This window comes from Falco naumanni, chromosome 14, assembly GCF_017639655.2.
Source record: "Falco naumanni isolate bFalNau1 chromosome 14, bFalNau1.pat, whole genome shotgun sequence".
Classification (NCBI taxonomy): Eukaryota; Metazoa; Chordata; class Aves; order Falconiformes; family Falconidae; genus Falco; species Falco naumanni.
The window spans coordinates 3,171,962-3,198,783 of NC_054067.1; the positions used below are offsets into that span (position 1 = coordinate 3,171,962).

The 26,822-nt window shown below is 43.0% G+C and overlaps 1 protein-coding gene across 1 annotated transcript; it reads right to left on the reverse strand.

The window, feature by feature from the left end:
- Nucleotides 1-3,069: 3,069 nt before the first annotated feature.
- Nucleotides 3,070-26,511, reverse strand: ZDHHC15 (zinc finger DHHC-type palmitoyltransferase 15). The gene is made up of 12 exons (XM_040614769.1): nt 26,321-26,511; nt 23,005-23,031; nt 20,510-20,604; nt 18,837-18,957; nt 17,853-17,922; nt 17,207-17,239; nt 15,994-16,114; nt 14,577-14,709; nt 13,265-13,391; nt 11,620-11,729; nt 4,890-4,972; nt 3,070-3,689 (listed from the first exon to the last, which is right to left on the reverse strand). Exons 1-11 carry the CDS (start codon nt 26,436-26,438, stop codon nt 4,929-4,931), a joined length of 999 nt encoding a protein of 332 aa, XP_040470703.1. The 5' UTR covers nt 26,439-26,511; the 3' UTR covers nt 3,070-3,689; nt 4,890-4,928.
- Between the last annotated feature and the right edge of the window lie 311 nt (nt 26,512-26,822).

The window sequence follows — 26,822 nt, forward strand, 5'->3', positions numbered from 1 at the left end:
AGTGGGAATGACAACACTGCTCCTGGGCACACGGGGGGCTCAGGGGTGTATCTGAAACGCTTGTATGGCAGCACAGGCAGTACGAGAAACAAACCGGTCAGCACCCGGAGCTACGGTATTGCCAGTACCGGTGAGACTTGTCAGAGTGAGTCCCAGGGCCGGAATGCTGGGATGGAGGGTACAGGCTGTTGAGGAGGGGTGGGCAGGGCAGGCGAGCTGGAGGTGCCACGCTGCACCCAAGGGAGAGGTTTCATCGTGCAGCCCTTACAGGTAGTGACGGTGTGGTGGGGAGCCTTGGTGAGGGTTAGGGGGGTGCAAAACAAAGGAGATGTTGTAGTGGGTGTACCCCTTAAAGAGCTGTTTGCATGTAACACACACTCAGCTGAATGCTTCATCTCCTTTGTTACCTGCAGCAGTGAGTACAGACAGCCTGAGGAATTTCTGTTTTCCAGTGCATTTACCTAGCATGTTGAACACAACTTTACACATCTTGCATTTATCATATGCTTTGTATGAGACCTTCTTTCAGAAGCTAAGGGGAAAAGAAAGTCAATTTAAAAAGTAAATAGCAGCCAGGCTTTAAAACCGCAGGTAGCAGGGGGTGCAGGCAAAATTGCTGCTTTTACACTGCCCAGATCTCTAGTTAACAGCCCTTTTAAAGGCCAAAAATACTAATTGGAAAAACTGTGTGCTCCTTAGTAGGCCATCTGCAATTACGTTTGCGGCATCAGCTGCAATAATGCACCGAGCACAAAGATCTCAGCATCAGTATTTTGAGAAACACGGTTTCCCCGCAGGGATCTGACTGCTCATTTCCATGCTGCCTTGAAGAACCCAGACGCATAATGTCTTCAGCAAGCGCCCCACGGACACCGTGTTCCTGGACACCCACCTCTCACTGCAGCTTTCTGCGCTCGGCTTCAATCACGGCATGCAGAGGAACCTGCCCAGCTATTCTGTGGCACGGGAACGCGGCACCAACAACACGAACGCCAGGCGCAGCATACGGATATCTCCTTTAAGTACACAAAAGAGAACAAATGAAGCTTGTTCCGTCACTCAGACACATGTTTTCTCCACATTTGGTCCTGCCTCATTTTGACACAACTTTTGTATTTGTTTCAAGTTTCATCCTGAAGCTTTTAAAAACCTGATGCGTGAATATTGACCTGAAGCGGTTCTGAAGCCATCAAACTATTTACTGTTTCGACCTGGACAAGAGTTAGCTATAACCGAGTGAGGCTGAGCTGCTCGTAAGGAAAGGGAAAGACCAGCCATAACTCCTTACAGGAAAGGTTACTAAGAGTAAGATCCTTGGAAACCTTCACAGCAGTTTCTGAATCGGAGCTGGATAGCTGCGTGTGATATCACAAAGACATCTGGTTTAGCCATCATTAGAAGACAGAAATTGATTTTATATACTCCCTAAGGAACAGCGCTGCAGCTCGACGGCAGGCAGGGATGCTGCCTGCAGACCTTGTAGGCAGCGCTGCTGCTGCTGCTGCTGCTGCTGGTCAGAGAAATACAGAAAGAATGACGTGGCTGCAACCAGAACCAAACCCAGAACAGATACAAGAACCTGCTCAGGAAATTCCTGTAAATCCACATGGTTTCAGCGAGAGCTCTGATCCTGCTGTCTTAACAATATGCTTTAGTTGACAGAATGAAAGTCACCAGATCATCTTCCTGGTTTTATATATAAGGAATTTAGAGTTTTAAAAGGCACAAGCAAGCCCTTCTGATGGTGCCGAATTCCTAGACGTGCCCTACTGTGTTCAGCTGCCACCTTCCTCTCGAGATCCCCCTCCAGAACATATTTTGCCAGAAATACGGTGATTAATTCTACTGCCATCTTCCATCAAACACCCTTTAAGGTCCACCACAGGATCTACATTAGAAATGCAGGGTTAGACTGACAGGAAAAATAGTTTCAGCACTCAACAGCCCTTTAATGACTGAACCACCCAACAGATGTGGCTGAAAAGACTGCAGTAGGAACATGCAAAGTGTGCAGCCCGCTCCGAGGAGGAGAGAGACTGACCTACAGTAAGGCTGGCAGAGCCCACCCTGACTCCCAACAACTAAACTTCGGTGATAAGACATTCTGCAGAAGTCGCTGCCTGCTCTACACCGAACTACAGAGGCTGATGTATAAAATACCTGCCTGCAGGGCACGGTCTATACCTGGTAAATGTCTGCTCTTATGGACAGAAAATCTGTGCAAGACTCTCTTCTGTCTCATGAACACATTTCCACTGGTAGCAGCAGCAGAATAAACAGAGGAAAAAAGGATTTAGTATGTAGGCAAGGCCTTTGTCACCAAACAGATACTTATCGGGTAATTTCTCATGACATGCACAACTGCTTCTGTAGTCACTGTCAACACAAATGGGCTGATAAACACAAAAACAGGATAGAAAATGGTAACAAATGATCTTAAAGGCAGTATACTAATACTTTAAGCATGCACCAAATTCAAACATGAGTGATGGAGTTGCCAGGTCTGAATCATGCAGATAAAAAACCCCAGGTCTAGAAAAATGCATATAATCCTGTCAGCAAATTCTCAGTTCTGTTCCATAGAATAAAAAGTGATACATTCCTTTGACTGCAAATGGAGCAAAATGAAGAAAAAAATCTGATCACCTCTCACTGCTGAAAAAACGTTAAACTACCAGTCAAGACATTTACTTAGGAAGAAGTCTGATAACAGTCAGTACATCAACTGTCTCTGGAATTATGGGACTAAACCCACCTTTGTGGAGCGTAAACTCCGAACACTATTGTTGGCGCTAAACATTCAGTGCACATTTCCAACTCGTGTTTCAAATTTACACCTTCCTTTCTCACTCCATAAACACACAAATTTCCATCAGACACTAATCCAGGAATGCGTTGGTATTTTAGTCCTAGGAATAAATGCAAAATGTACTGTCTAAAGTTCCCTTTTGCATTTTAGGTGCCTGCAAGTAGGATTAGGCTTAAAGGGCACTATAACTCAAACTCTAAGACAATTACACCCTCCTAAAAAGAAATATAACAACAAAATAATCTATGGCCACAATATTCTTGAATCTTGATACTGGCAATGTGAATATTTTATTTTCATACACAGCTGCACATGTATATATGCATGTTCAGCACTTTGTCTTTCAACACACTTACATCCAACTATCAATTTAGTGCCAAATTTAAGTGGGTCTGTCTCTCATTGAGTTGAACCGACTCACAATAGAACTTCAAACATATTAGAAAATATCACTTGTCAGAGAAGGTTGGAGAATCAGTCTCAAAGGAAATACCATCCCCAAGAATATTATGGCTTAGAAGAATTTCAAGAACTCCAATCCCTGATGTCTGCAAAATGAAAAGGCCTTTGGAAATGCACTCGCATCAATATTTTTTACCTACTTTGAATAAAAAATATATATTATTTATAAAATAAAGAGAGCAGGCCAAAGAACATCGGCCAAAATCACTCTATAAAACTGTTCTGTTCACTCCGTGACTTAAACTTATAAAGCCTTGGAACATCTGGATAGCAGGATTTCTGGAGAAGCGCTCTAGAATGCAGATTCCAATCAGATGATACTTCATGACGGTTTCTAATCTTGAAGATCCACTTGTTTTCTACCCCTCGAAACTGAAGCCCATACCAAGAGAAGGGATGTTGACTCCTGAGAGGGAAGCTGAAATTTAAAAAGAAACATGTGCAGCTATAAACACCGATGTGATGAGCAATAGATGGCTGTCCAATCTTGGCTTTGAGCGTTGTTTTAAAGCCATGTAGAACAACAGGGAAAATGTTGGTTTTTTACTGCTTCAGTAGAACGGCAGTTTGTGGTCCTCAATTGCTACTGCCAGAAAAAATACTTTGGGTTTTTCCTACTCAGTGGAAGAAAATGGAATCGCATCTACAACACGCAAGAAGCCCATTTACAAAAATCCTGAGTTGCCCTACGCGTGTGCAGAACTAGGATTGCAGCACTTTGCCATACACTTATTCAACGCCCACAGAAAACAGAGGGGCAAATTCTGACTGCTCCACCTCCTGCAAGTGAGAGCGCAGAGGTCCATCCTTCAATCTCAGTCCATTACACTGCACTGCGAAAATGTTTCATGGAGACGAAGAGGGGACAGCCTGCAGCTCGCTGCAGCGGTACCTGTGCGGGGTATCTCCGCATTGCTGTGGAAGTCAGAACAAATTACAGACCAGTGAACATTACGGTAGCAGCACCTTCCCCGGACTGTATCATCTGTTGTTGCACCCAAGTTTCTCCAGGGTGGAAAAAGAAATAATTAAGATACTAGCAGCTGATGTGGGCATTATGGGTTACTTCCATTTATTCCCAACTGCAACTTGGCTGTTCCCAACTTCAGTTTCTTGAATCTGCACCTTCCCACACGTTTCGTGAATCACTGAACAGACCTCCAACCTTCTAGTTGTACATGCTAGCGGCAAGAGTCGTTCCTGCCACATTTACCAGAGGAGCTGCAGGCTTTGTTCCCTCCCCTACCAACAGTGCTTTCAGCTCTTGGCTTAACTGTGCCAGCATCCAGCCAGGGCTGTGGGCTGGCCACCGCTTTCTTTTAGGTTCTCCTAAACAACAAGTTTCTGGACAAGATGGATAACTATTGGTGAAACACTACCACGTGCAGATGCATCAACACAAGGCTCCGGTGAGAGGGTCCCTGCCCCTCGGTGGGCTGAGGTCTAGATGGCGTGCCCCCCCACCACTGCACTGCCCCAAAGCCAGCGTGGAGGTCTGCATGCCACAGCCTTCCGCACGCTGGGTGCGCCACTGCTGCACCCCAAAGCTGCCCAGCATCACCTGCCGATTGCCCTGCAGAGCGGCTGTTTCGAAGGGAATGAAGAAATAAATACTGACCTTTCTGAACCAGCTTTACACTGCTGCATTTTCAAACCGCTATGTCTCCTGTTCTATGGCAAGGGATGAAGCTTCACCAGAATCTATACAATGAAAAACAAAGTAGTTAGAGGTGAGTAAATCTGTTTTTCCTCACTGAGAATGTATTTTTCACCAAGTATGGGAGTGTGTTTTTAAGAATCATTCCAAATAAAAATAGACAAGTTACCTCTCTCAGAGATGACTGAACAGCAGTTTTTAAACTGAGATTACTCTATTATTGGCTTTATCTATTTCATAACCATGTCACAAGCTTTCAAGCCACAAAGACAAATACAGATCTTTCAGTTTTAATGGAACATTTCAGGCCTTTCTGGTTAGAAAATGATACTGGTTTACTTCTGTTGCGTAAGACAGAATCTGAAAACTCTAAGCTTAGAGCACTTCATTTGCTGATGCCTTACAAAAAAGAAAACTGGTGGTGAGAAAACAAGGAAGAGTAAAACATCATTTGTGCCTACGATGCAGCCCCCTAAAACCCTTCTGTCAGATGGCATTGAGGGTACCAAAGCTTAATGAACCAGGAAATCGTGTTCTCTGAATACTGTTGGGTTAATAGAGCTGTGGTAGAAATACAAGGTAATATATTTCATGTACTCTTGGTAAGTTTATTCCTAAACATTTTCACTTGCAAAATAAACCCATCATTTTTGTATGAAGACACGCAGTTTCAGCTCAAATCTTGGAAAGTTGTGGAGGGTAAGACTTAAGCCATATAGAAGCAGCACAGAAATTTCTACTTTAAACCTTGCAGAGAGGTAGAGGCAGTTTGGCTTCTTTCATCTGATGCGGAGGAAGCTCAAGGTCAATCTGACACAGCTACATCCACATGGAGCCTGCTGAAATGGCAAGTGGCCTGAAAGCAGCTCATAACTCACAATCAATGGACACAGCACCCTGGCTGGTCGTAGGCAACAACATTCTGCTCTTCTGTAGAACTGTATTATTACGGTAACCAATACCGAAGAAACTCAAAGCAATTTATATGCATAAACCTATCTTCATAACCTGCCTGAGAGACAGTGTCCTGGTTTCAGCTGGGATAGAGTTAATATTCTTCTTAGTAGTTAGTACAGTGCTGTATTTTGGCTATGATGTGAGAACAGTGTTGGTACCACACTGATGTTTTCAGTTGTTGCTGGGTCATATTTATACTAAATCAAGGACTTTTTGGTTTCTTGGCGCTGGAGTGGCACAGGGAACTGGGAGGGGACACAGCCAGGACAGGTGACCCAAGCTAGCCAAAGAGGTATTCCATACCGTATGGCGTCATGCTGAGTATATAAATGGGGGGAAGAAGAAGGAAGGGGGGACACTTGGCATGATGGCGTTTGTCTTCCCATGTAATCATTACACGTGATGAAGCCTGGCTGCCTTGGGGATGGCTGAGCACCCACCTGCCCGTGGGAAGTGGGGAATGAATTCCTTGCTTTGCTTTGCTTGTGTGCGCGGCTTTTGCTTTACCTATTAAATTGTTTTTACCTCAACCCTTGAGTTTTACATTCCTTTCTGATCCTCCTCCCCATCCCTCTGGGTGAGGGGCAGTGAGCAAGCGGCTGCGTGGGGCTGGGTTGCCGGCCGGGGTTAAACCACGACAGCCAGGAAGGTTATCGTGCTGTATTTCTCCCCACCTGAAAACATGGTTAAGCGAAACACACTGTCCTATTAAAAACATTTTAAAATCTGCAGCAGTTATAGGAATAAGATCAAGTTCCCAAATTCATACTTCTAGAGTTGTCCCCATGCCTGCTAAAAACAGGATTTAAAAACTGTGTTGCTCAGTAGACATATCGATCTTGTGCCGTTCAGTTTTAAGATCGAGAGCTCGTTCTAAGACATGACGGTCAAAATGCAAGAACAGCATCACGCAGTGTCAAGTATCAAATTGCCACAGAACTCTAATTTTCTGCAAATGAATTTTCTCTGTGAAGGTGAAGAAAGAAAAACAAAAAGCAAACACTTCCCCCTTACCACTCAATGATACAGACATAATAAATAAATAAATTTGCCTAGGCCTCTTATTTGCTTATTATGTATAAAAAGAATCACTGCAATTTCCATTATCAGGTTATTTTCGTATTTATTAGCATAGAAATCTATTTTATCATGCAAAATCTAATGCCAAAGGGAACTGATAAAAGGACGCACGAGACCTGCTGGCTCTGGGACATTAGTCTCACTGAACTCTCACTACCAATTTTTTATGGAATAACTTTTTTCTTCTAATTGATTTAGCAGCAGCAGATCTGATCCACATACAAAACCATATTGCTTTTACTAAATATGTTCACTAATCAATTTAGTTGAACTGATGCAGATTCCTGCACAGGTCCCCCTCCATTGTTTCAAAACTGATTATAAGGCAGCCACTGATGCAGGGTTTAGCACTGCTTTAATTTAATTTTTTCCTGTCAGACACATTTATATCATGCCTAAAATCCAGGGATGCAAACCTAGTCCTTTGTCTCAGTTTACTGGATTGGCCAATACACCGCTGTACTGTCTGAGGAGTCTCTGCTCACTTCCAACATCTAAGCAGCTTTGAAAACGTCTCGACGGATAGCAATTCAGTCTCTACAGCCACAACAGACCACTGCTCTACTCAGAGGACTGCTATGCCAAATTAGCTGGTATGTCAGGACATGAAGCTCCTTTAATTAGACTCCTACGGATTTGAATTTAAATTCAAATCACATGCCTTCAGACACCTGAAGCTTCATCACTCCAACAGAAATACCAGCTTCCACTTATTACTCAGGATATACTCGTTTCTGCTGGAAAGATGTTACTCAGTACAGATGACAGATTTCTGAAGGTGAGAACAATTTGGGAAAGATTTGATTAATACTGAAGCTTTTTGTACAAGTTTAAATGACACACATGATTAAATTGTTCCATCAATGTAAGAGATGAGATGTTGCTATAAAGGTACAGAAATGGCTGTCCCATCCTAGGCTCCACCAGACAAAGAGTGCAAGCAGTCACAGTACTGACACATCCACGACCAACGTGTCAAATACATTCTAGGTGAGTTCTTTGAAAAAAACGATAACCTTATAAGCTGCCAGCATGTGACTTGGGGTAGTGCTCTGGCTAGACAGATTAAACAGATGCCTGTGAATAAGGGATGAGCATGAATAAATCTGAAAAAAAAAATCAAATTATCATGGATCTGGAAGCAAGTGTTTTCAGTATCTGGCTAAGAAATTAAACAAAAGGTTTGCCATAATATTTTTCTCCCCGTATTAAACAACAAAAAACCTTAACAGAGCCAGGATTAAGAAGGAAGAAAATCCAACCACAAAGGGCACATTTAACCATCTGTATCACAGAAAAAAAGGACAACCCTGTGGGCTAAGATGATTGAGAAGAGAGCCTGTACGCTCTGGGACCTAGACAAAGCTACCTCATCTCCTTGCTTTCAGCTGGGCTTGTCCTCTCCTCGTGAGCGCCCCAGTACCCTTTAATGCTCATCTCCCCAGGTGTTCACACACAAACCGATTTTGCTGTTGTGGGGACTTAAAAATGCTCAGCTTTATGCAGACACAGCATCAGCAGGGCGGAAGCAAACCACTGCAATAACGCAGTTAAGCACAATAACATTGCACAAAGAGACACTTCATCAAGCTCCTCCTTTTTCATTATTTCTGTGGTATTTCTCTCTCCTGCAAGAGCCCGGGGTGAGGGACTCAGCTGAGGAGACCACCCCTGGCGACTCCTGCTCCATAAGAGAAGCGCACAGGCAGTTCCAGGTGAAGCTCCAGGAGGTGACAGACCCCACTCACACCCAAGAGGGCAGCTGTTACTCTGATCTTGGTATGGCTGGCAGTGCCATCACCCAAGGCTGCAGGATTGAAAAACGTCAACTTCCACGTTTCCTTGACTCCACTGCCTCATGTCCAGGAAACAGGAGAAAGGACAAACCCGGCACCTTTTCTTATACAGCTCCCTCTCCCTCAGCATCTTTTATATTAATCAAAATGATGCACAGACATCTGTTACGTCTGATAGCGGAACGGTACAGTTAAGAGCTTAGAGAAAAATGCTCCACAAGGTGGACTTATGCTGTATTACAAAACTACTGACTCAGAAACATTCCACGTGTTATATGGTTGGACTCAAGGATCTTAAAGGTATTTACCAGTCTAAATGGTCCTATCATTCTATGATTACCAAATCAATGGGGACCCTACCTGGCGGTCATGGAGAGCCACAGAACTCACAGCAACCCTGCCTGTTGTGGAGCTTTTTGATGAAAGCTCTGTGCATCACTGCGCATGAAACCGCAGCAGCAGGGCTGAAAGCTGCAGCACAGGCTGTGCCTTAGTCGGTCCTGCAGCACCAGCCACAGAAGCCCGCAGGGAAGGGCGCCAGCTTCGCCTGCCAGCCACACACACTGCCCCCAGGCTCCCTGCGGGATTCCATCTGGCAAAATCCACACCTTCAGACTGGAAGCCAAGAGGAGGATTTCCTCCAAGGTTTGCCCTAGCAGCTGAATTCCAGCTCCACATCACTGACTTGCAGGCATAAAAGCGACACAGTCTCCTTATCTAGGGCATTCTTTTACTTGTAGTTCCCACCTTTACCTCATAGCCGCTGCCACAAAATCAAAACTTGCCCAGCTGTGGAGCAAGGCCCGGGGTTGGCAGGTAGCCGTTTACTCACCGTGCGTGCTCAGCCTGTTTGGTCACTTGTGCCTATAACTTTGTGTAGGCTCAGTTTGGCTTTTACACGTCAGTACGGGGTTCTCACCCTACCAGTATTACAGTTCTGCAGCTTCTTGGAACGAGACTGCAAATATTTTCCCACTGAGAAAGACTAGCAGAGCAGAATGGAATAGAACTGAAGCTTTCGGTTGGAAGAGACCTACAAGAATCATCTAGTTCAACTGCCTGTAAATGTCACTGCTTTTATAAGCACTATACATTGTGGGACTTCATATAAGCTCCAGATTCAGATTCTGGGGTCTGAGCTGGCCAAAAATCACCTGCCAAATGCTTTTATACTTAAGAATTATTTTTTTTATTCAGAGGATTTATACTTTGCAAAAGTTGGAAGAAGTTCTGACTCATTCCTAAGGGAGTTATTTTAAGCATCAAAAACGATACACAGAGATGCCATATTTTGTTATTTTTAAGGCCTATTTGTGTTACCTTGTAATTGCCAAAATGTATGGAACAAACAAAGAAGAACAGGTAGTTTTCTAACACAAATACAAACTAATTAAAGCAGTTAATCTGGAGAAAAGCTGAAATGAGCCTCTTCAGTCCTACTGACAAAATCCTGGAGTGTATTTTCCCAGCAGTATGTGAAGCGTGCCTTGGAAAACCCACAGACTGTTTATTTTACAGTGGAATAACTTGAACAAACAGCTGCAGGTAAGACCTAAGCAGAGACAGAACAGCAAATACTGTGCTGTTAGGATTAAAGAGCTCATTGCACAATATGATGCACAAGTACCACAATGTTCACATAAGAAGTTTCTGTTACCCCCTTTAACCAAGACCATAGCCTTCCTCGCACGTTCCCAAACATACATTGAGCACATATGACTAAAATGTATACCCTGAAAGGGAGCATTATCAGCAAAGTTTCCGAAAACCATTCTGAAGCGATAAAGAGCACAACTATGGAAATCACGTCTCTGAACAGTAAGGCAGTGATATTGGTTCTCCGAGTATAATTACGTGATCCACTAACTATAGTAACCTGAGAATTAATTAACATTTTCACCATTCCTTAAAGGGAGAAGACAGGTTATCACATTTCTTTTAAAAGGAACCTGTGGATGGCATCTTTGCTCCATGGGAAAAAAGTATGAGCCCTTGCTCAATTACAAGCTTTCTGATCCCTCAGACAGGGTAATAGGGGTCTCTGACATGAACCCTGATATTCGGACACATACTGTATTCTTCAAAGACCAAAGCTTGGAGGTAAATATGCCAGGAAAAAAACAATCAAGTTGAAATAGAGAAATGTAACCATAAAGAATCATTAAACTGATTTTGGATGCATCTAACAAAAATCATCAAGAATGGATATACATATAAAGTCTTTCTTCTAATAGGACATCCGTAGCATAAAAGGTATGTTTACATTTCAGCAACTGATCAAATCTATTGTACAAACACCCCAGTTCACCTAGAAGTCCTCTCAGCACATGTATTTCTTCTACGGAGATTAGTGCATAGCTAGGCAAGCATCAAAGCCACACGGAACTTCTTTACTCTTGTAATAAAGCTGAACAAACAAAGTATAAAGCAGCGTCCTAAATGTATCACTGCATTCAGGTGTTTACGTGCATGTTTTCAAAACTCTCAGAGGATAAACACACCTAAAAACCCCAACTTTGTATTTTCATTTTTACAGGCACAACTTTATGTCTCCAATAACCGTGCTGTGTGCAGCAACATTTATAAATACACTCAGTTTGTGGAAATTTTAGTTTCTCTCTGCAACTTGTAACAACCTCTCAGTTCATTTACTTGCAAGTGGAAAGCTACTAAGAAAAAAAAAAAAGGATGACTGCAAAGTAGGTCTTATTTTTAGATTTTTAGTCTGTGTTCATTAGTCAAGTCAGAGCTGCCCAGTGACTTAGCCAACACAATTTTTTTATGTGATTAACTCTTATAATTCATCCATTAGTCACTGTAGGTCAAGACACAACTCATTTCCTTCAGTGTTACCTTACCATGAGGCTCTTCATCTATCCCATCATCTTCCCACTGCTCTTCGTTTGCTAGGAGAGGATTCTGAGCTTCACACAAAGCTCTCATGGGGAAAAAATGCCCATCGCCCTGGCTGCACGGAAAAAGGCAGAGAAAGACACTTCAAAAAGCAGCAAGTGACTGTGAAGGCCAACAAGTTCTACAGAGTTTATCTGCAAAGTTTTCTGTTGCCTGTACTTCCCATGTTTATTTAAAATTATTTAAGTTTTGAAAAGTAGCTTTTCAAAAAAAAGCAGCTCAGATAGCAAGTTTTACTAGCAAGTCATTTTGGTCCTCAATTCCTTCTTCCTCTATAACGAATGAAAGTTCAAACCTCTAGCCTGGAATTAAGCCATTTTTAGCAGAACTTAAATGTGCCTAACTTGATCAAGCCATTTAGACACAGAAAAAAACCCAGAAAAAAATTAACTCATGGACAGCTAGAAGTGAGAGGGGAACTAATGAAAACATTTATGTAGAAGGAGCAATTTCTACCATTGTTATAATACCACAGGTATAAATTTTAACATTTACACCATAGATTCTTCAGGGCAGAAGTTACACTTCTCCGAATGATATCCAGTGAAAAATGGCCCCAAATCTTAGATGTTACTAAAAGACAAATAAAAGACTCGCTTTCCTGTGACCTAAACCTGTACGCAAAATGGAAAAAGAAAAGAAAAACAGATACAATAAATACACTGCAAAAGTTGCAAAAGCTTTGCTTTACTGCTCCCCAAATAGAAATACGTATCTGGATTTCAAACAAGGGTTTGAGAGTATGTTCAAATTCATGTAAACGAATGAAGTGAAAACCTAGATGTTCTAGCTTGGTCTGGGCCATGCCATATTTCCCAACATCCAGCAGCACAGACAGAGGAAGCATAAACTAGCTGAAGTGCCTTTTTTTCTCTGAGGATTTATCTTTATGCAAGGAAAACAAGCGGAGCGTCCTCCCTGCAACGACAACGCACAGGGGTAACGCGCCTCTGACCAGCGCCCCAGTGCTGCCTTGCTGTAACGGCCTTTCTGTGCCAGTCTCTTCCCTTTCACTGCACTGGGGAGTGGAAAAAGCTTTCTGTGCTCGTCTGTTCCCTCTAACTATACTTAAGATTGAAAAACAGATGGCAGTGGGGATCCAGCTGGGCCTCAGACTTGTACATTGCTGCTTGCAAGCGTTGTGCACTGTGCTGCCAAGAAGTTATTTTAAATTGTACCCAGTTACTAAAGGAATTAAATTCCAGCGTACCTTACTATTGGTCTAAGTGCCAAAACAACACCTTCCCCTACATTAAGAAACCTAAAGTCTGTTTCAGGCAGAGGAGTCCAACAGATGAAGAAAAGAGCATCTCTGAAGTTCACACCCATCCACGTACGTGCCCCAGGAGTGCAGGCTGAGTTCATACACCCTGTGCAGCCCATGCACCCCCCACAAACCTTTCCCTTCCAGACTTCTGGTGAGCAGCATTAACGCAGAAGATGTCTGCTGTGCATTTACAACGATGCACAGTAATACCCAGCCAAGCCACACAATAATAGGTGTAACACATAAGGCTACAGGAGACATTTAGAAGTCAGTCTCTCCAGTTAATTGTGTAAGCTTTCAGCACCGACTTGATTATTACTTACCTAGAGGCGATAGGTAGTAACCAGAGCTTTTTTTCTTCTCCAAACACTTGCTGAAGATTCTTTACAAAGCCAAGATTGAATCCATTTTTATCTGGGCCATTTTGAAACACTGGAGCTGAGAAAGCCTCTACACACAGATGTAATTTCAGTGAAAAAAATTAAAATCAATGCCAAACACTCTGAAACAGGATTATGCATGTTGTAGCCATCTAAAGATAACATGATTTCACAGATTATGAGCTAGCATTACAAAGATATAAAGTTTGAAAAGAATAGCTTTTTTATTTTGCAAGCCTGTAAAGACTTAAACCAAAGGTAGGAATTTGGTTTTGCAACTGAACCATACAAAACAGTCAAATTGAACTACAAACTGTTTAATCTAGAGAGTAGCATTAAAAGACCTTTGTATGAGACTTGTGTTGAAATTCAGCAGGTAGAAATTTCTAAGTAAAAAATCTGCAGAATTAAGTAGGTTGGTCTTCAATGCGTATTTCAGAAGTGGCATTGGAGATTTAAATTGCCTCATCCAATTAATGATATAATAAACAGGAATTAGAAGCAAACATATGCAAATACACCCTCTGTTATGGTGAGACATAAAATGAAAAAGAGAGGGGAGGAGAACCTAGAGTGCACTAGAAACAATTTTATCTACCGTCTAAGCTGCTACAGAGGTCTGATGTTCAGGATAGATCAGCTTCAGCACCCCAGGGAATACGTTTTAAAGTTAATAACTGTATAAAATCTGAATATTTGCTCAAACTCATGACAGTATGTGTTCTGTTAGAAAACTTTATTCAAAAAGCTTTAAAAACTGAACAACATGTATCTGAGGAAAAACAAAAAAAATCACTTGACAAGATCAGGCAGTTTCAGATTTTCATTTCACTGGTTTCACAGTCGTAACTTCTTTGCCTTGTCAATGAAGATGGGCACTGTTTTCCCAAGCTTACTAAGCTGGTTTAGGATGCACTCCAGCATATGAGCATAAAGAACCATTATTCCTGAAAAGCTGCACTCATTTCACAGCAAATGTAGCTATACATATGCATAACATTTTTATAATTGGACTTTTACACTTCAAGGCTCTTGTTTCCCTAACAAAGCTTTTGTCACACCAGCTAATAAACGTAGTTCATTTGAAGTGACAAATATCTGCAGCACTGTGCCAAAATCTTAAATCTTCCTCCCCTCGTGAGGCAGTGGGAAAGCACAGATGTAGAACACAAATGCCTTATTTATTTATTTATTTTCATGCTATGGCACTTTTAGTGTGTGGCACTCACTTAAAGACGACATATAAGGGCCTTACCTAAAGTAGAACGGTTTCTGCTAACAAGCCAACAATGGTAGCCAAACAGAAACATAAGGCTTACGAAGAACATGACCGCCACAAAGAGAAGGAAAAGGACGTGAAATTTGGAACGTCCGTTAGTCAGCTCACCCTGGAAGGAAAAGCAACACAGAACAAGTGACAGGAGCAAATAAAAGCTGGAAATTCTTTGTTCCTAGAGAGAAGAAAGATATCCTCTAAAAATCCTATCTGGAGTTCTCAAACTGGTATACACAAGAGTCACAGCTCACTATAAAGTGCAAGAAGAGACAAAGAAATGATCGGGTACATTTCCCCTCCAGGAACCCCAGCAGAAAGAGTGGGGTCTCACTACTAGCTTTCTGTGCGTAACAGAGCCAGTACGGTCCCAGCTTCCCACAAGAAACATGCCCACGGGGAAATAAGCAGACGCGCTCTTGAAGCCGTGTTTACGTTCTGCCGAGTTTCCTGTGCATACATTAAACCCTGCACCTCCTGCAGTATAAGTCACACCCAGAAAACCCAGCCTGCATAGCTACAGCAACCAGGTAGCGTTAGAACTGAGCCAGGTGGTTTGGGAAAGTCTGAAAGCCAAGCGGGACCTTACAAGCAGAAGCAGCCCTTGCTCCTTGCTACAGTAGAAGAGTCAAGTGCCAGAGATCCTCATACGCGTACATCTACAGAGAGGCTGTGGGGGCCTCAGAGTAAAATGCCACATCTCGGCCTTTGCTCATCCCATATAAGCAGCCACAGAGCTCAAGTCTCTGCACCTTTCTTAGCACAAGCGACAATTCCTGCTAGTGCCCCACGAGCATCTCGGGAGGCATTTTAGTGATTAGCCATTAAACCAACAGATCTTTAATAAATTAATGCACAGCAAAGTTAAGTTACTTAAACACAGTCAGAGTCAAGCAGCAGAGGGGACATAAACAAATGAGTGACAAAAGGCCAGCCTCTTACTGGGACTGTCAGTTGGCATTGCTTGCATATGAGTGGTAACCGATAACGGAGTAAGAAGCGTCCTTTATTTCAGTCTGCTTTTAAATTGAGAAAGGAGTCATATGTGGACTAGAAAATACTTTTTTTCATGTTCAGTAAATACGTACAGACAGTGCCAGGATGTTATACTTTGATACCGGAGATTCTGAGATACATACATGCAAACACAAGAACAGGAAAAGGATATAACTTCTTTGCCAGAAGCTAACTCTGCAATTTGAAATTCCTGAAGTCGGTTTGCTTCTCGCTTTGTGCATTTCAGACATATAATCGGAGTTATACTCAAAACAGGGCACAGGAAAATACCTTACGGAAGAAATGCAGACCCTCCACTGACCAAAAGCAAAAAAGTAACAAGAGTGACTTAACCCCACGAGACTCACAGGATATGCAAAAGTAACCAGATTTCACAACTTACTGTCCAATACTTAATGAAATACTTGAAGACTGTTGCAGCAATATACAAGCAATACAACAAAGAATAGGCTAAGAACAGTAGAAAGAATTTGTAGTTAGAAAATCCAATGCAGTTATTCACCCTAGAGAACAAAAGCAAAGTTGAAATCAGGATGTGTAAAGCACACGGTTGCAACACAATGAGTACTACAATCTTTGGTTTTATTCAGCCCCTTGATTACACAAGACAGTTTCATCAATCAAGAGCTCCCCGTAGTGGCCCCAGTGCAATATAACTACAGCCTCTGCTTTTCTCTGGCAGACTCCTTGCTATGCCGGGTAAAAGGACGGTTCATAGTCTGGGAATCTGTTTTGAAGTTGGTACCACTAGTAAATTTGTCACGGAGACAGGCTCTAACGACTCATGGCTGTTTCTTGTTTGCAAAGGTAATCAGATCTGGGATTTCTGTGTTACTTAATTCATTTGCAAAACTCAGGAGCCAGATTCGCCACTACTTGTTTGCTTACATACAAAGCAAATAAACCCAAATTGGATTACAATTCTCCATGCACCGAAAAATTCTAAAAATGAACAAGGGAGTGCTGGAGAAAATAGCAGGCGTTTGTCTCAGAACTCAGGTTTGAAAAATCCTCTAATAGTTTAGGTTTACTAGGGAGGTTCAGGTGGGGAAATGTTGTGCTGCTTCTGATTTCTGAAATCTTCCTTTTTTAAAAAAAGGAGGAGTTTAAGAAACTTAGTGGCAGCAGTTCTCAAAAAGTGTAAAGCTTAACTCATCCATGCACCGATTCTAAACTAAGTGTCTCTACCATGCACAGGTGGCAGGCATCATTTCAGAAACAATCTACGTGCAAATATTACCACGGAAAGCATCCACCAACTACATGCTGAAATGATTATATACCCAAAATTAAAGGCTAAGCTGAAGTCCCTTTAAAATTTGAGTAATAGTCGAAGAGTGAATTAGCAGTCGGGTTACAGATTATGTTTATATAACAGCTTTTTACACATAGTTTATGGAATAAACACAAATGATTTGTCTTTCAAAATGTAAAACATTTCAGGCAGTTTCAAAGTGTAATTGTTTTATGTATTTCCCAACATAAGGAGATGCATGGTCTAAAATGAAAGACGCATACAGACACTATTCTGTGAAGGAAATGTATTTTAACGGCCTTTCTTTTCAGAAAACTACAAACCAGTATCTAGGACGTACCACGGACAGTGATGATCCATTTTTAGCACGCATCTGCAAAAGAACAAAAAAGGAAAACTGAAGATTTTTATTTGGTACTTAACTGCCAACTGCAGATCAACATCAAAAGCCTCTGTTTTTTGTGAGCTCTCTACATGACACAAGCTCAAGATGGTACTGTCTCTTTTAATTTCTTAAGGTAAGTATCAATTTAAGACAGAATATTTATTACTGCTCAAGATCAACCAATGTCCTTGGTACTCTGCAAGATAAAGAGACATAGAAATGTTTTCTGCCCTAGAGGGCTTAAAACTTTTGGAAAATACCACAGGTAAAGGCCTGGAATATTAAGGGGGGAAAAAACCCAAAGAAGTCAAAATCATCATTTATTTTACCCTGCCTAGGTTAACCAGTTAATTTTCACTAGGTGGCATGCTTTCTAGGAACTGATACACTTCCAAGTGTGGGAACTGGAAATACTTCAGGGCCCCAAAGAGCAGAAATGCGACTGCTGGTGCTGCCCCATGGGAGCACGCGCCGGTGCCTGCAGCAGGAGCAGAGGTACTTGGGTACCTTCCTGTGTAAAAAGACACGGGAAGGGCCAGCCCCTTCACATCACTTCATGGTGACTCTACTCACTTCAGTGAAGAACTGTCCAGTAACTTACATGGCACAGACGGAACAATGGTGACAGCGATCGGGTTTTATTAGCAGGCATCTATCACAGAATCGAATACCTGAAATGAAAGACACATTAATACCAAAAATTGAAAGGTGTTCTTTTTTCACACGTTAGTTAAGATTCCACTCATTTCCCAACTATTCACGCTCTTTCCTCTATCACTTCAAAAGAGGAGTGCATTTGCAGCTGATTTTTGCTGCCAGGTCACAATCAGATAAGCAAGGCTCATAATTCTTCTGGAGACTCGCAGGTGCGGGGAAGAATCCTCACTGCAAAGCACACAACCAGCTTAAAAGCGATAAACCACAAGTGTACACTTCCCTCTGGCCTCCACATTTACTCAGACTTTACAAGCATTCCATGTTGGTAATTGCCTGTACAGCAGGTCTCTCCTTCAGAATGCTCTGGCTTGTCTGACAGACATGAACAGGGCAGAGCCTCCAATATTAACACCGATTTCTTTCAAGCTTTGAAAGAGGCACCGTACGCATTTAATCACCAAACAAGGTCCAGAAATCTTTTCACAGAATTATGTCCTGCATCTCTAAGCTAGACCCATTCTAAGTAGAAACAACTACGGATTTTGTCATTCTATTACTATTAGACAATAGTAATTTGCATATAATATAATATATAATTTTATATTATGTGCAATTTATTTGCAATTAATATAAAATATAAAATAAAAAAGCAGACAACATAAGTGGGCTTTTCAACTGCAGATACTGCTTCTCAAAGGCAGCACCTGGCACTCCACTGGAGATGAGCAGAAGTGTTCAAGGTTTTTTGTTTTCCCAAGCATAAAACCCGAGAGAAAAGGCATTGGCATTACTTGTACAAGAGTTACTCCGTGCACGCAGTGGCGTTAGGAACGCCCTGTTGATCGGCAGTATCGTCTGGATTGCCAGCATAAGCTAACCAAGCACGCTAAAGTAGCATTAGAGGAACAAAGCTCTCTGCTTAGCTGACCTCCATTCCCTGTTCTTGTGTACACCGGCAACTTCCTGGCGATTTCAGCGAGAATTTGCCTCTGTACCTCTGGCCTTTCTTCATTTTCGTAGCGTTCTTGGTCAGCATAGGACATATGGTACTAGAAGCAGAGAGGAGCAGTTACCCAGGGGCAGCAGAGTCTATATTTCAAGCACACACCAGTTTGGAAACGTTATTACCTCCCACTCCTTCTCATGAGATTTATCTAATGTGAAAACATGTTTGTTAAGAAGACAAAGAGAGATAGCAAGTGCTGAACAGCCAGAATACAATGCAATACATCAATAAGAAACACAAAAGTGAAATTAAGGATCACAAACCAACGTACTAGAATTGCTACTAGTGCTGCCTTAGATTACTATTTTTCACGAATAACACTACTAACCATGATAAGGGCACTTTAAGCAATTCCCTCGTGTGTAAGAACCTGTCCCAGCCACAGTTTTATATTTCTAAAACTGGGATTAGTTATCATTTTTAAAGTTACAGTCTTGTAATTAGGATCCTATTATGGACATGTATATTTGGAGTGTCAGACAAACATCAACTTCATTCTATTGCTCCAAATATAGTGTTCTATTAGTATTGCATAGAGAGGTAAAACCAAATGAAAAAAAAAATAAATCTGAGCAACACAAAGTAAGTATTTGGCAGAAAAAGAATTGAAACAAGTATCTACCTCTGACTGTCCTGTGCTCAAACCACTAAGTCACACTCCTGTCCTAAAATGTCACCTATGTTAAAAAAACAATACCAAACCCTTAACTCCAGTATTATTCATGAAACAATCTACCGTTGTCACAGTGAACCCCTGTTTCTCTTCACCACAGTATATTGCTGTATTTATCTTTCATGATGCTGCTGAGCAGGGCAGTACAAGGACTGGAGCTATGTGTATATCTAGGACCAAATTAAAAGCCATATGGTATGCACATAGCTATAGCCCATGCTGCCGCAGGCAGACGACATCAGAATCTCACCACATTTAAAAGGAAAATTATTCTTCTACCCCTCACTGACACCAGAGAGAGTCTGACAAACAAAGCAGGCTTCCCCACCACAAAGAGGCTTACTGCAGCTGGCAAAGGGCTCCCAGCAAAGCAGGCAGTGCTGGGCTTTGGTGGGACACTGAACGTTCACATACGCACCACAACAATCTGGCTCAAGGGACCAAGAAACCCCACCATCATCTCAGATGCACTCATTTCCACCTCCAACCTCTTCCATGGGAAGTGAAAAACAAATCTGAAGGTCCTTACTCAGTAGACTCCAGGAAGGCGAGGTTAAGGAAGGTCCTCAGGATTTGGCCTGCAACTTGTTAAGTGCTTAGAGATCAACGACACTATAAATCTGTAAGTTAATAGTCATCAGTCCTGTTATGCTCAACATGACAAGTCCTATTGGCTCCTGGAACACCAGAAAAGGCACCTTTAAAAGCTAACACCATCTCTGATTTAAATCATGCTCTTTGGGGAGTTAAAGGATTGTCAGAATGGTAAATTACTCAGGTTTTATGGACAACTCTGGGTCAGTTTCCACCTCTTTAAGAAATCCAACCGTTTGCCCAGATCAACTAGACTGAAGGTTTTTTGAGTTCTCTTTAGTATTCCTGTTTGCATTCTGCAATGAATGAAAAGCGCTTGGACTCTTACCTTTTTGCCTGGCTGCACCGGGAGAGTGAAAATAGACTTCCAATATGTCCACACAAAGAGCACAAAGAGAATATGGAATATTATAAGATAGGCCACTAAAAAACAAAACAAAACAAAAAACAGAAGCAGAACAATGACTTCTTAAGCAAAAGTTTCATCCATGATGGGCATAATTCCAATCTTTCACAACAATGACAAAAGAAAAAAAGGGAAAAAGAAAGATTTACAGTGCCAACTGGTATTGCAATTCAGTTAAACCTTCTGGTTAATAGGCCAGTAAAATTTCAGAGATCTGTTGCTGTAGTTAGGGGTTACCTATCTCACAAGCCTCCTCTTCTTACACGATCCAATTTGGTGGGTGAAGAAGGACACAGCTGTAAGAGTTCACCCACAGGACGGGTGATAACCCTCTGTCACTGGGAATGACAGGATTCCTAGGCACAGGTAAAGCAGAACTGGCTGGTGCTGAGCAGCATAAAGTCAATACTGCAATACTCCAGCATCGCCACATTTTGGGTTCAGTTGCTAGTAAATGCACTTAAAATCTCAATACCATATTATCAGTGTACCATCCACTTGTGCAACGCATTCTTCACCACTTGCATTGAGATTTGAGAGAGAGAATATGCTCTAGCATAGCTTTATATCACCAGAAAAAAATCAAATCTCTTATTAAACATCTTTTAGATTTGCCACAGTTGATACAGTAAAACAAATCAGGAAAACATCCCTCAAACTGAACAAAACCGGCCTTGTGATTACTGAGAAAGAATTGTAATCCACTAGACACAACATTATCACATGAAATCCAGCATGCATCAAAGCAATCTTATTTCAATATGCAAACTTTATTTCCAAGCCTTTGGGCATAAGCAGGCATACTGTGGTTCAGAGAGCCAAAGGACAGCTATCCTTCAGCTACACAAACTATTTGATTGTTATTTCTTTAATACTTGACTGACTTAAGACATTACCAAACGGTTACAAAAGAGTTTTATTTAAACACACCATTTAATCATAAGAAACACCTCATTTCCCCCCTTTCTAGAATTCAAAGCTTAAATGAAACTAAGATTAAAGTAACTACTTCTAGTGGAAAGAGAAGTCTAAAGCCCAAACACTTCCTAACTTCTTAGGCAAGGCTGACTGTGTGAAAATGTAATTGGTAAAAAGGCCAAACACAGCTTTGAGAGTTTCTAATGAGATGACAAATGATCTGACACACCTCACAAGAACGTGATGGATTGTGCGAATGATCCGTGAATCAATGATAATTCATTATTATGATCTTACGTTTGTTTGACACGTTATCCTTATACTACATGCAGATGGAGCTCAGTCATTTTTAAGTTAATAAGTAAGGAGATAAATCTTGCAACAGGTTCAATGTTATGGATAAAGCAATACAGCAGCATGTTAGAGGAAGCTGACCTGGAGATACACTAACAGATTAGGCAACTAGTAACTTTCTTCTGCTAAGTAATCATTAACATCATGCTTTCTGTAGTTTCTCTGTAAAGTTTCAAACACTAGGACAGGTCTTTGGAGGAAACAATTTACTTGATGTAGCAACCTGGAGGATCTTTAAAGTATCAGCTGGCATTTTTCTTCCTGGAACAACTTGCCAGCTGAAAACCACTGCACCTACTTCTATCCTTCATAACCCTGGAAGAAGAAATGGAGGTAAGAGGCCACCCATATTAGCCTGCCTCCAAAGCACCTCCAGGAAAGACGAAGAGGCATACTAAAATGGCCACTAACTCCTTATTCTTAGAACATGTCTGTGGCCTCCAGCAATGCATCAGCCTCATCCAGTGATCCTGCTGCTCTGCCCCACTCGTTCAGCGGCCTCACAGTACTGTGCCTGGGAGCTCAGAACAATGCCCATCAGCCTGTACTACCCAACGGATCCAGGAAGTGTTCAAGCCAAACAACGAGACAAAAACTTTTGCTCTACCTCATCTGTGGTAGTAACTGAAAGTTACTGTGTTGCAACTCAATATATGGTTAGCAGTCAACAGCAGAACTGAGCAAAAAGTCTTTTGCAAAAGCCTCCCCATAAAAAACATTTAAAATAGCTTCCACTGAGAGATCAAATAAAACAGTGGGGAAAAAAAATAGGTGAGCCACAGAACAGACCTACTCTTTTGTGTTTAGCTTGTACAATCAGCTCTGAAAACAAAGAACAGAAAGGGAGAAAAGGTGCGTGGGTGGTATGTCGTTTTTTCTGAAAGTGTAAAAGGGATCAAAGCCTTTTCATGTTCTTCTACTTACACTGTGACTAAACGGGCATTTCCCAATACATCCAAAAGTTACAGCATGTCTAACAACACATGCTGTATACCTCCTGAATGGGAAATTAGAGGAAGAAAACACTGAAAGAGTATGCAAGGTTAAAAAAACTGATGGAAAGCATTTTTGATATTTCAACTAGAACATTTGCAAATCTTTTTACACAAGGACTGAATATCAAATGGTAAATTGAATGCACATACCTTTTTCCACAGGGTTACTCAGAGTCACTGAAAAAGAAAAAAAATAAATGTCTACAGAGCAAATAGGGTTCCCCAAAAAGTCTGTGACAAATAATGTTTCTATTTGAAATACAGTCATTTTAGGGAAAAAAGTTCAAATTCAACAGACAAAAAGAGAGCCTACAATTTAACATCAAATTTAAAGCATCCATAACAATTCCCAGCTTACTCACGCAAATGACACCCACAACAAGATGTTCAGTAACTGCTACTTATGCTGTATTTTCCCTTGTTATAAAATATATTTTGCATATTTGTACATTCGAAATATGCCCAAAATCCACTGGTGACAGTGACGTGACAAGATCACCAGGGCTCCTCTAGCAACTGTGCAAACAGCATCTCTATGCACGTACTTAAAAGCACGTACTTGTAGCCTGCTTTGCACTAGTCTCTAGGTGGTCTTGATCCTCCACAGTAAGCAATGCCCTATGCATTTCTGCATCAGCATAAATAAAAAATTACAAATTGTCTCAGCTTTGGCCTAGTCAGCAAGATGGAATACATTGCAATGACTCAATTATTTTTACACTTTCTACTAGCAGAGCTTTTACAACCCCTCCTTACTTTACCATAGGAGCAGTCCCTACTAACAGAACCACTTAGAAGAACCTGCAAAAGGTACATTGCTTAACATCATCTTCTACAGATTATTTTTAAATACATTCATTATTTTAAAAGCCATCATCCAAGTTTAACAGAAAATGATAAAGACATCTTTTGTTAACTGAAAACAGAGCAGTTCTGTGATATCTTGGCAGAACACAGCTTGGAGGACAAAGGTGTTCATGGGATGGGAGCCCCTTATATCGAGTTCATAGTCTTCAACCTAATGGTTGCAACTGAAACGTGCTGCTCCTTGGAAGAACAGAGGAATGAAAGGAAACTAGTGGCCACAGATCATCTCCCAGAGGCACAGTAACCTTACAACAGTACGATCATATTGTTGGAAGACTCTCAAAAGATTTGAGAGATTACACGTACCAGTGGTCACCCCTTAAGTGACTCTGTTAAGGCTGTACAGAAGAAGCAGCAATTGAAGGATTGGAGCCTTTTACTCCTAGCCTACAGCCAGCGCCTGAAAAGAGACTCTACTCTTCCAGGATTCATTTTATCATCTTACTTGAATAACAAAATTGGAAAATGACAATCAGAGTAGAAACCGAGAGGTTCTGCTTTTACTAATGAAAGTAGCATTTCTTAAAACCACGCTAACAAAAAAATTTGATCTGCAAGCTCTGTGACACACAACAATGTAGATGAAAAAAGAGACCAAGTATTTGCTGTGTCTCTACACACTCAATTTCAGACGAACAAGACTGTTAGGAAACCTTTAGGTTTCCCTTTGGTTTGCTGTGAATCAAACTATGAAAAGTACATCAGCTTTTCACAAATACTGCTTGGTTTCCTCCTGAAGTACGCTGGACTTGCAGCATAGCCCTTCTAAGGATTTTACTTGAGAAAAGAGCACACTCCTAAAGAACGATTATATAAAAGGTTTTATCGAATAACACTGGGCCATTGCTCCCACTGCAGCAGCAACCACCAACCAGACGTGAAACCAAGGCCTCCTCTGGAGTATGACTTGTTGGCCATACCAGTCACTGAACATTTAAAACCCAGTATCATGAGATAGCTCTAGGACATCAGTCCCACGCTACTTTTAATCATCAGCAGTCTGCACAACTAAAGATAAAAATCAAGAATCCAAACAAAGCATCTACTATTTATGTTGGAACAGCCAAAATGGCAATACACAATGGAAACATGAGAAAAAAAAAAAAGCAAAGCCAACACATAAAGCCTTGCTACATTAGAAATCTGGGCAAGAGAGAATGTCCTGAGAGCTGGTTTTCAAGTAACTGCATATGCCAACACTTCATATTCAAATCCTAAAATAATGAATCTAGTCGTTTCAACTTCTGTACGGATAAACGCCTCCACACACAAATAAAACGCATGCGAGAAAAAAATAAGGCAAAAAAATAGAAGGGTGTGGGCAAAGGAGTGATTTTAAGCTGTGATTTTAAGCACTAAGGCAAGCTCCTGCCAGCTTAACCAGCATTTGCAGAGCAACACAGGCCCCATCCAACCCTCACTGAAATCAGCAGTCTCTTCTGAGACCTGCACGGAGACTTGGAATTAATCAGTGTTAAATGTTACTGAATTTGCACAGCACTGCAAACAAAGCGTATTTCAAAAGATTAACAGCATTTCACGAAAACAATTTTTTGTCATGCGGTGTAACTGACAGTTACATGCACATGTTCCATGTGAATTCTAGAAAGCAGCAGCCCATGATCTCAGAGACAGAATAAAATGTTATTAATTATTTGGGGTTTTTGCCTAGCTGCCAGTTAAAACAGATCAAAGAAGCTGTGTTTCATTTTAGTCCCTATCGAGAAAAAGCAATACATCTTACCGCACTGGCACCCCTAACAAAAAACGTGATTTAAGTGTGCCGTGCAGATCCAAGAGGCAGCGCTTTCCACAGAAACGCCTCAGACCACCATCCTGAAGACCCCGTCTGCCTGTGCCCGGCCGGCCCTGCCCGGGGGGGGAACCACACCTGCCCCCCACATACCCGCCCTGGGTGGGCACTGCTCCCCCCCCCCACCTGCCCCCCCCCCCCCCCGCGGGGCGCAGGGGCTGTGCACACCGGCTACAGCGGGACATGACAGACACAAGTTCGCAACTACTGTACGGTTCAATCGCTACATTAAACTACACAATTACCAGCCAATACCAAAAAATTTCTGTCTAAACTTCAGAGCTTTCCACGCTACTATAACAAGTTACCTGACTCAGGAACGCGATTTAACGTAACCTGTTTTTTCCCGCCTTCTTTTCAGACTATAAAGAAATGGGTGTCTGGGGCACACGCTGATTTTATGTGTCCGCTTACAGGAGAAGCCACCCCTGGACGCTCCCGCGGGGCAGCAAAGGGCCTTCGCTGCGGGGCGCATCCCCCGCCCCGGGCAGGGCGGCTGGGCCGGGACACGGCACCGGGGCAGCGCCTGAGGCAGCCCGCGGCGCCCGCCGGGCACCCAGCGTCTGGGGGCGGAAGGCGGCCGGGGTGGGGGGGGGGGCGGGGTGGCCCTGCCGCTAGTGTGCAGGGGAGAAGGAGGAGGAGGAGTAGGAGGGGGGCGAGGGCAGGAGGCGCCCGCCGCGGAGGTCGCGGGGTTCCAGGCCCCAGGGCCGCGGGCTCTGGCGGGCGGCGCTGAGGGCCCGGGCCCCGCTCCCCCGGCCCCACCCGCCGCCCGGCCGGGGCGCTCACCCAGGCACAGCTCGCAGACGTAGGCGTAGTAGGACCAGAGGACGACGAGGGCGATGATGAGGACGGGCAGCCAGGCGAAGGCCCGCTGGCAGCACCGCAGCCCCCGCGACAAAGCCATCCCTCACCGCATCGCGGCGGGCACCGCCTGCGCGGGGCTGAGAGGCGGGTTCGGCGCTCGGCTAAGCGGCCTGCTGGGCGGCGGCGGGGCTGGGCGCGGCTCGGAGCGCGGCTGAGCGGCCTGGCGGGCGGCGGCGCGGCTCGGCGCTCGGCGGCGGGGCTGGGCGCGGCTCGGAGCGCGGCTGAGCGGCCTGGCGGGCGGCGGGACTGGGCGCGGCGCGGCGGCGCCCCCTGGCGGGCCGGCCCCCCCGCAGCGCGGCCGGGGTGTCCCCGCCCTCCCGCTTTGGCCCGGGCACAGCTGGGGGCGTGCCCGCCTACTGCAGGGCGCTCCGCAGCCCCCGTCCGGTGGGCGCAGGCCGGCACCCCGCGGTGCTGCCCACACCCG

Bases quoted from the DNA above. Each gene is read 5' to 3' on its own strand.
- ZDHHC15 (XM_040614769.1), bottom strand. From the start codon at position 26,438: ATGGCTTTGTCGCGGGGGCTGCGGTGCTGCCAGCGGGCCTTCGCCTGG. The intron at 18,958-20,509 runs GTAAGAGTCCAA...CTCTGCTTCTAG, and splicing joins CGGTGCAGCCAGGCAAAAAG to TACCATATGTCCTATGCTGA. The intron at 16,115-17,206 runs GTACGTCCTAGA...TTTGTTCTCTAG, and splicing joins ATGGATCATCACTGTCCGTG to GGTGAATAACTGCATTGGAT.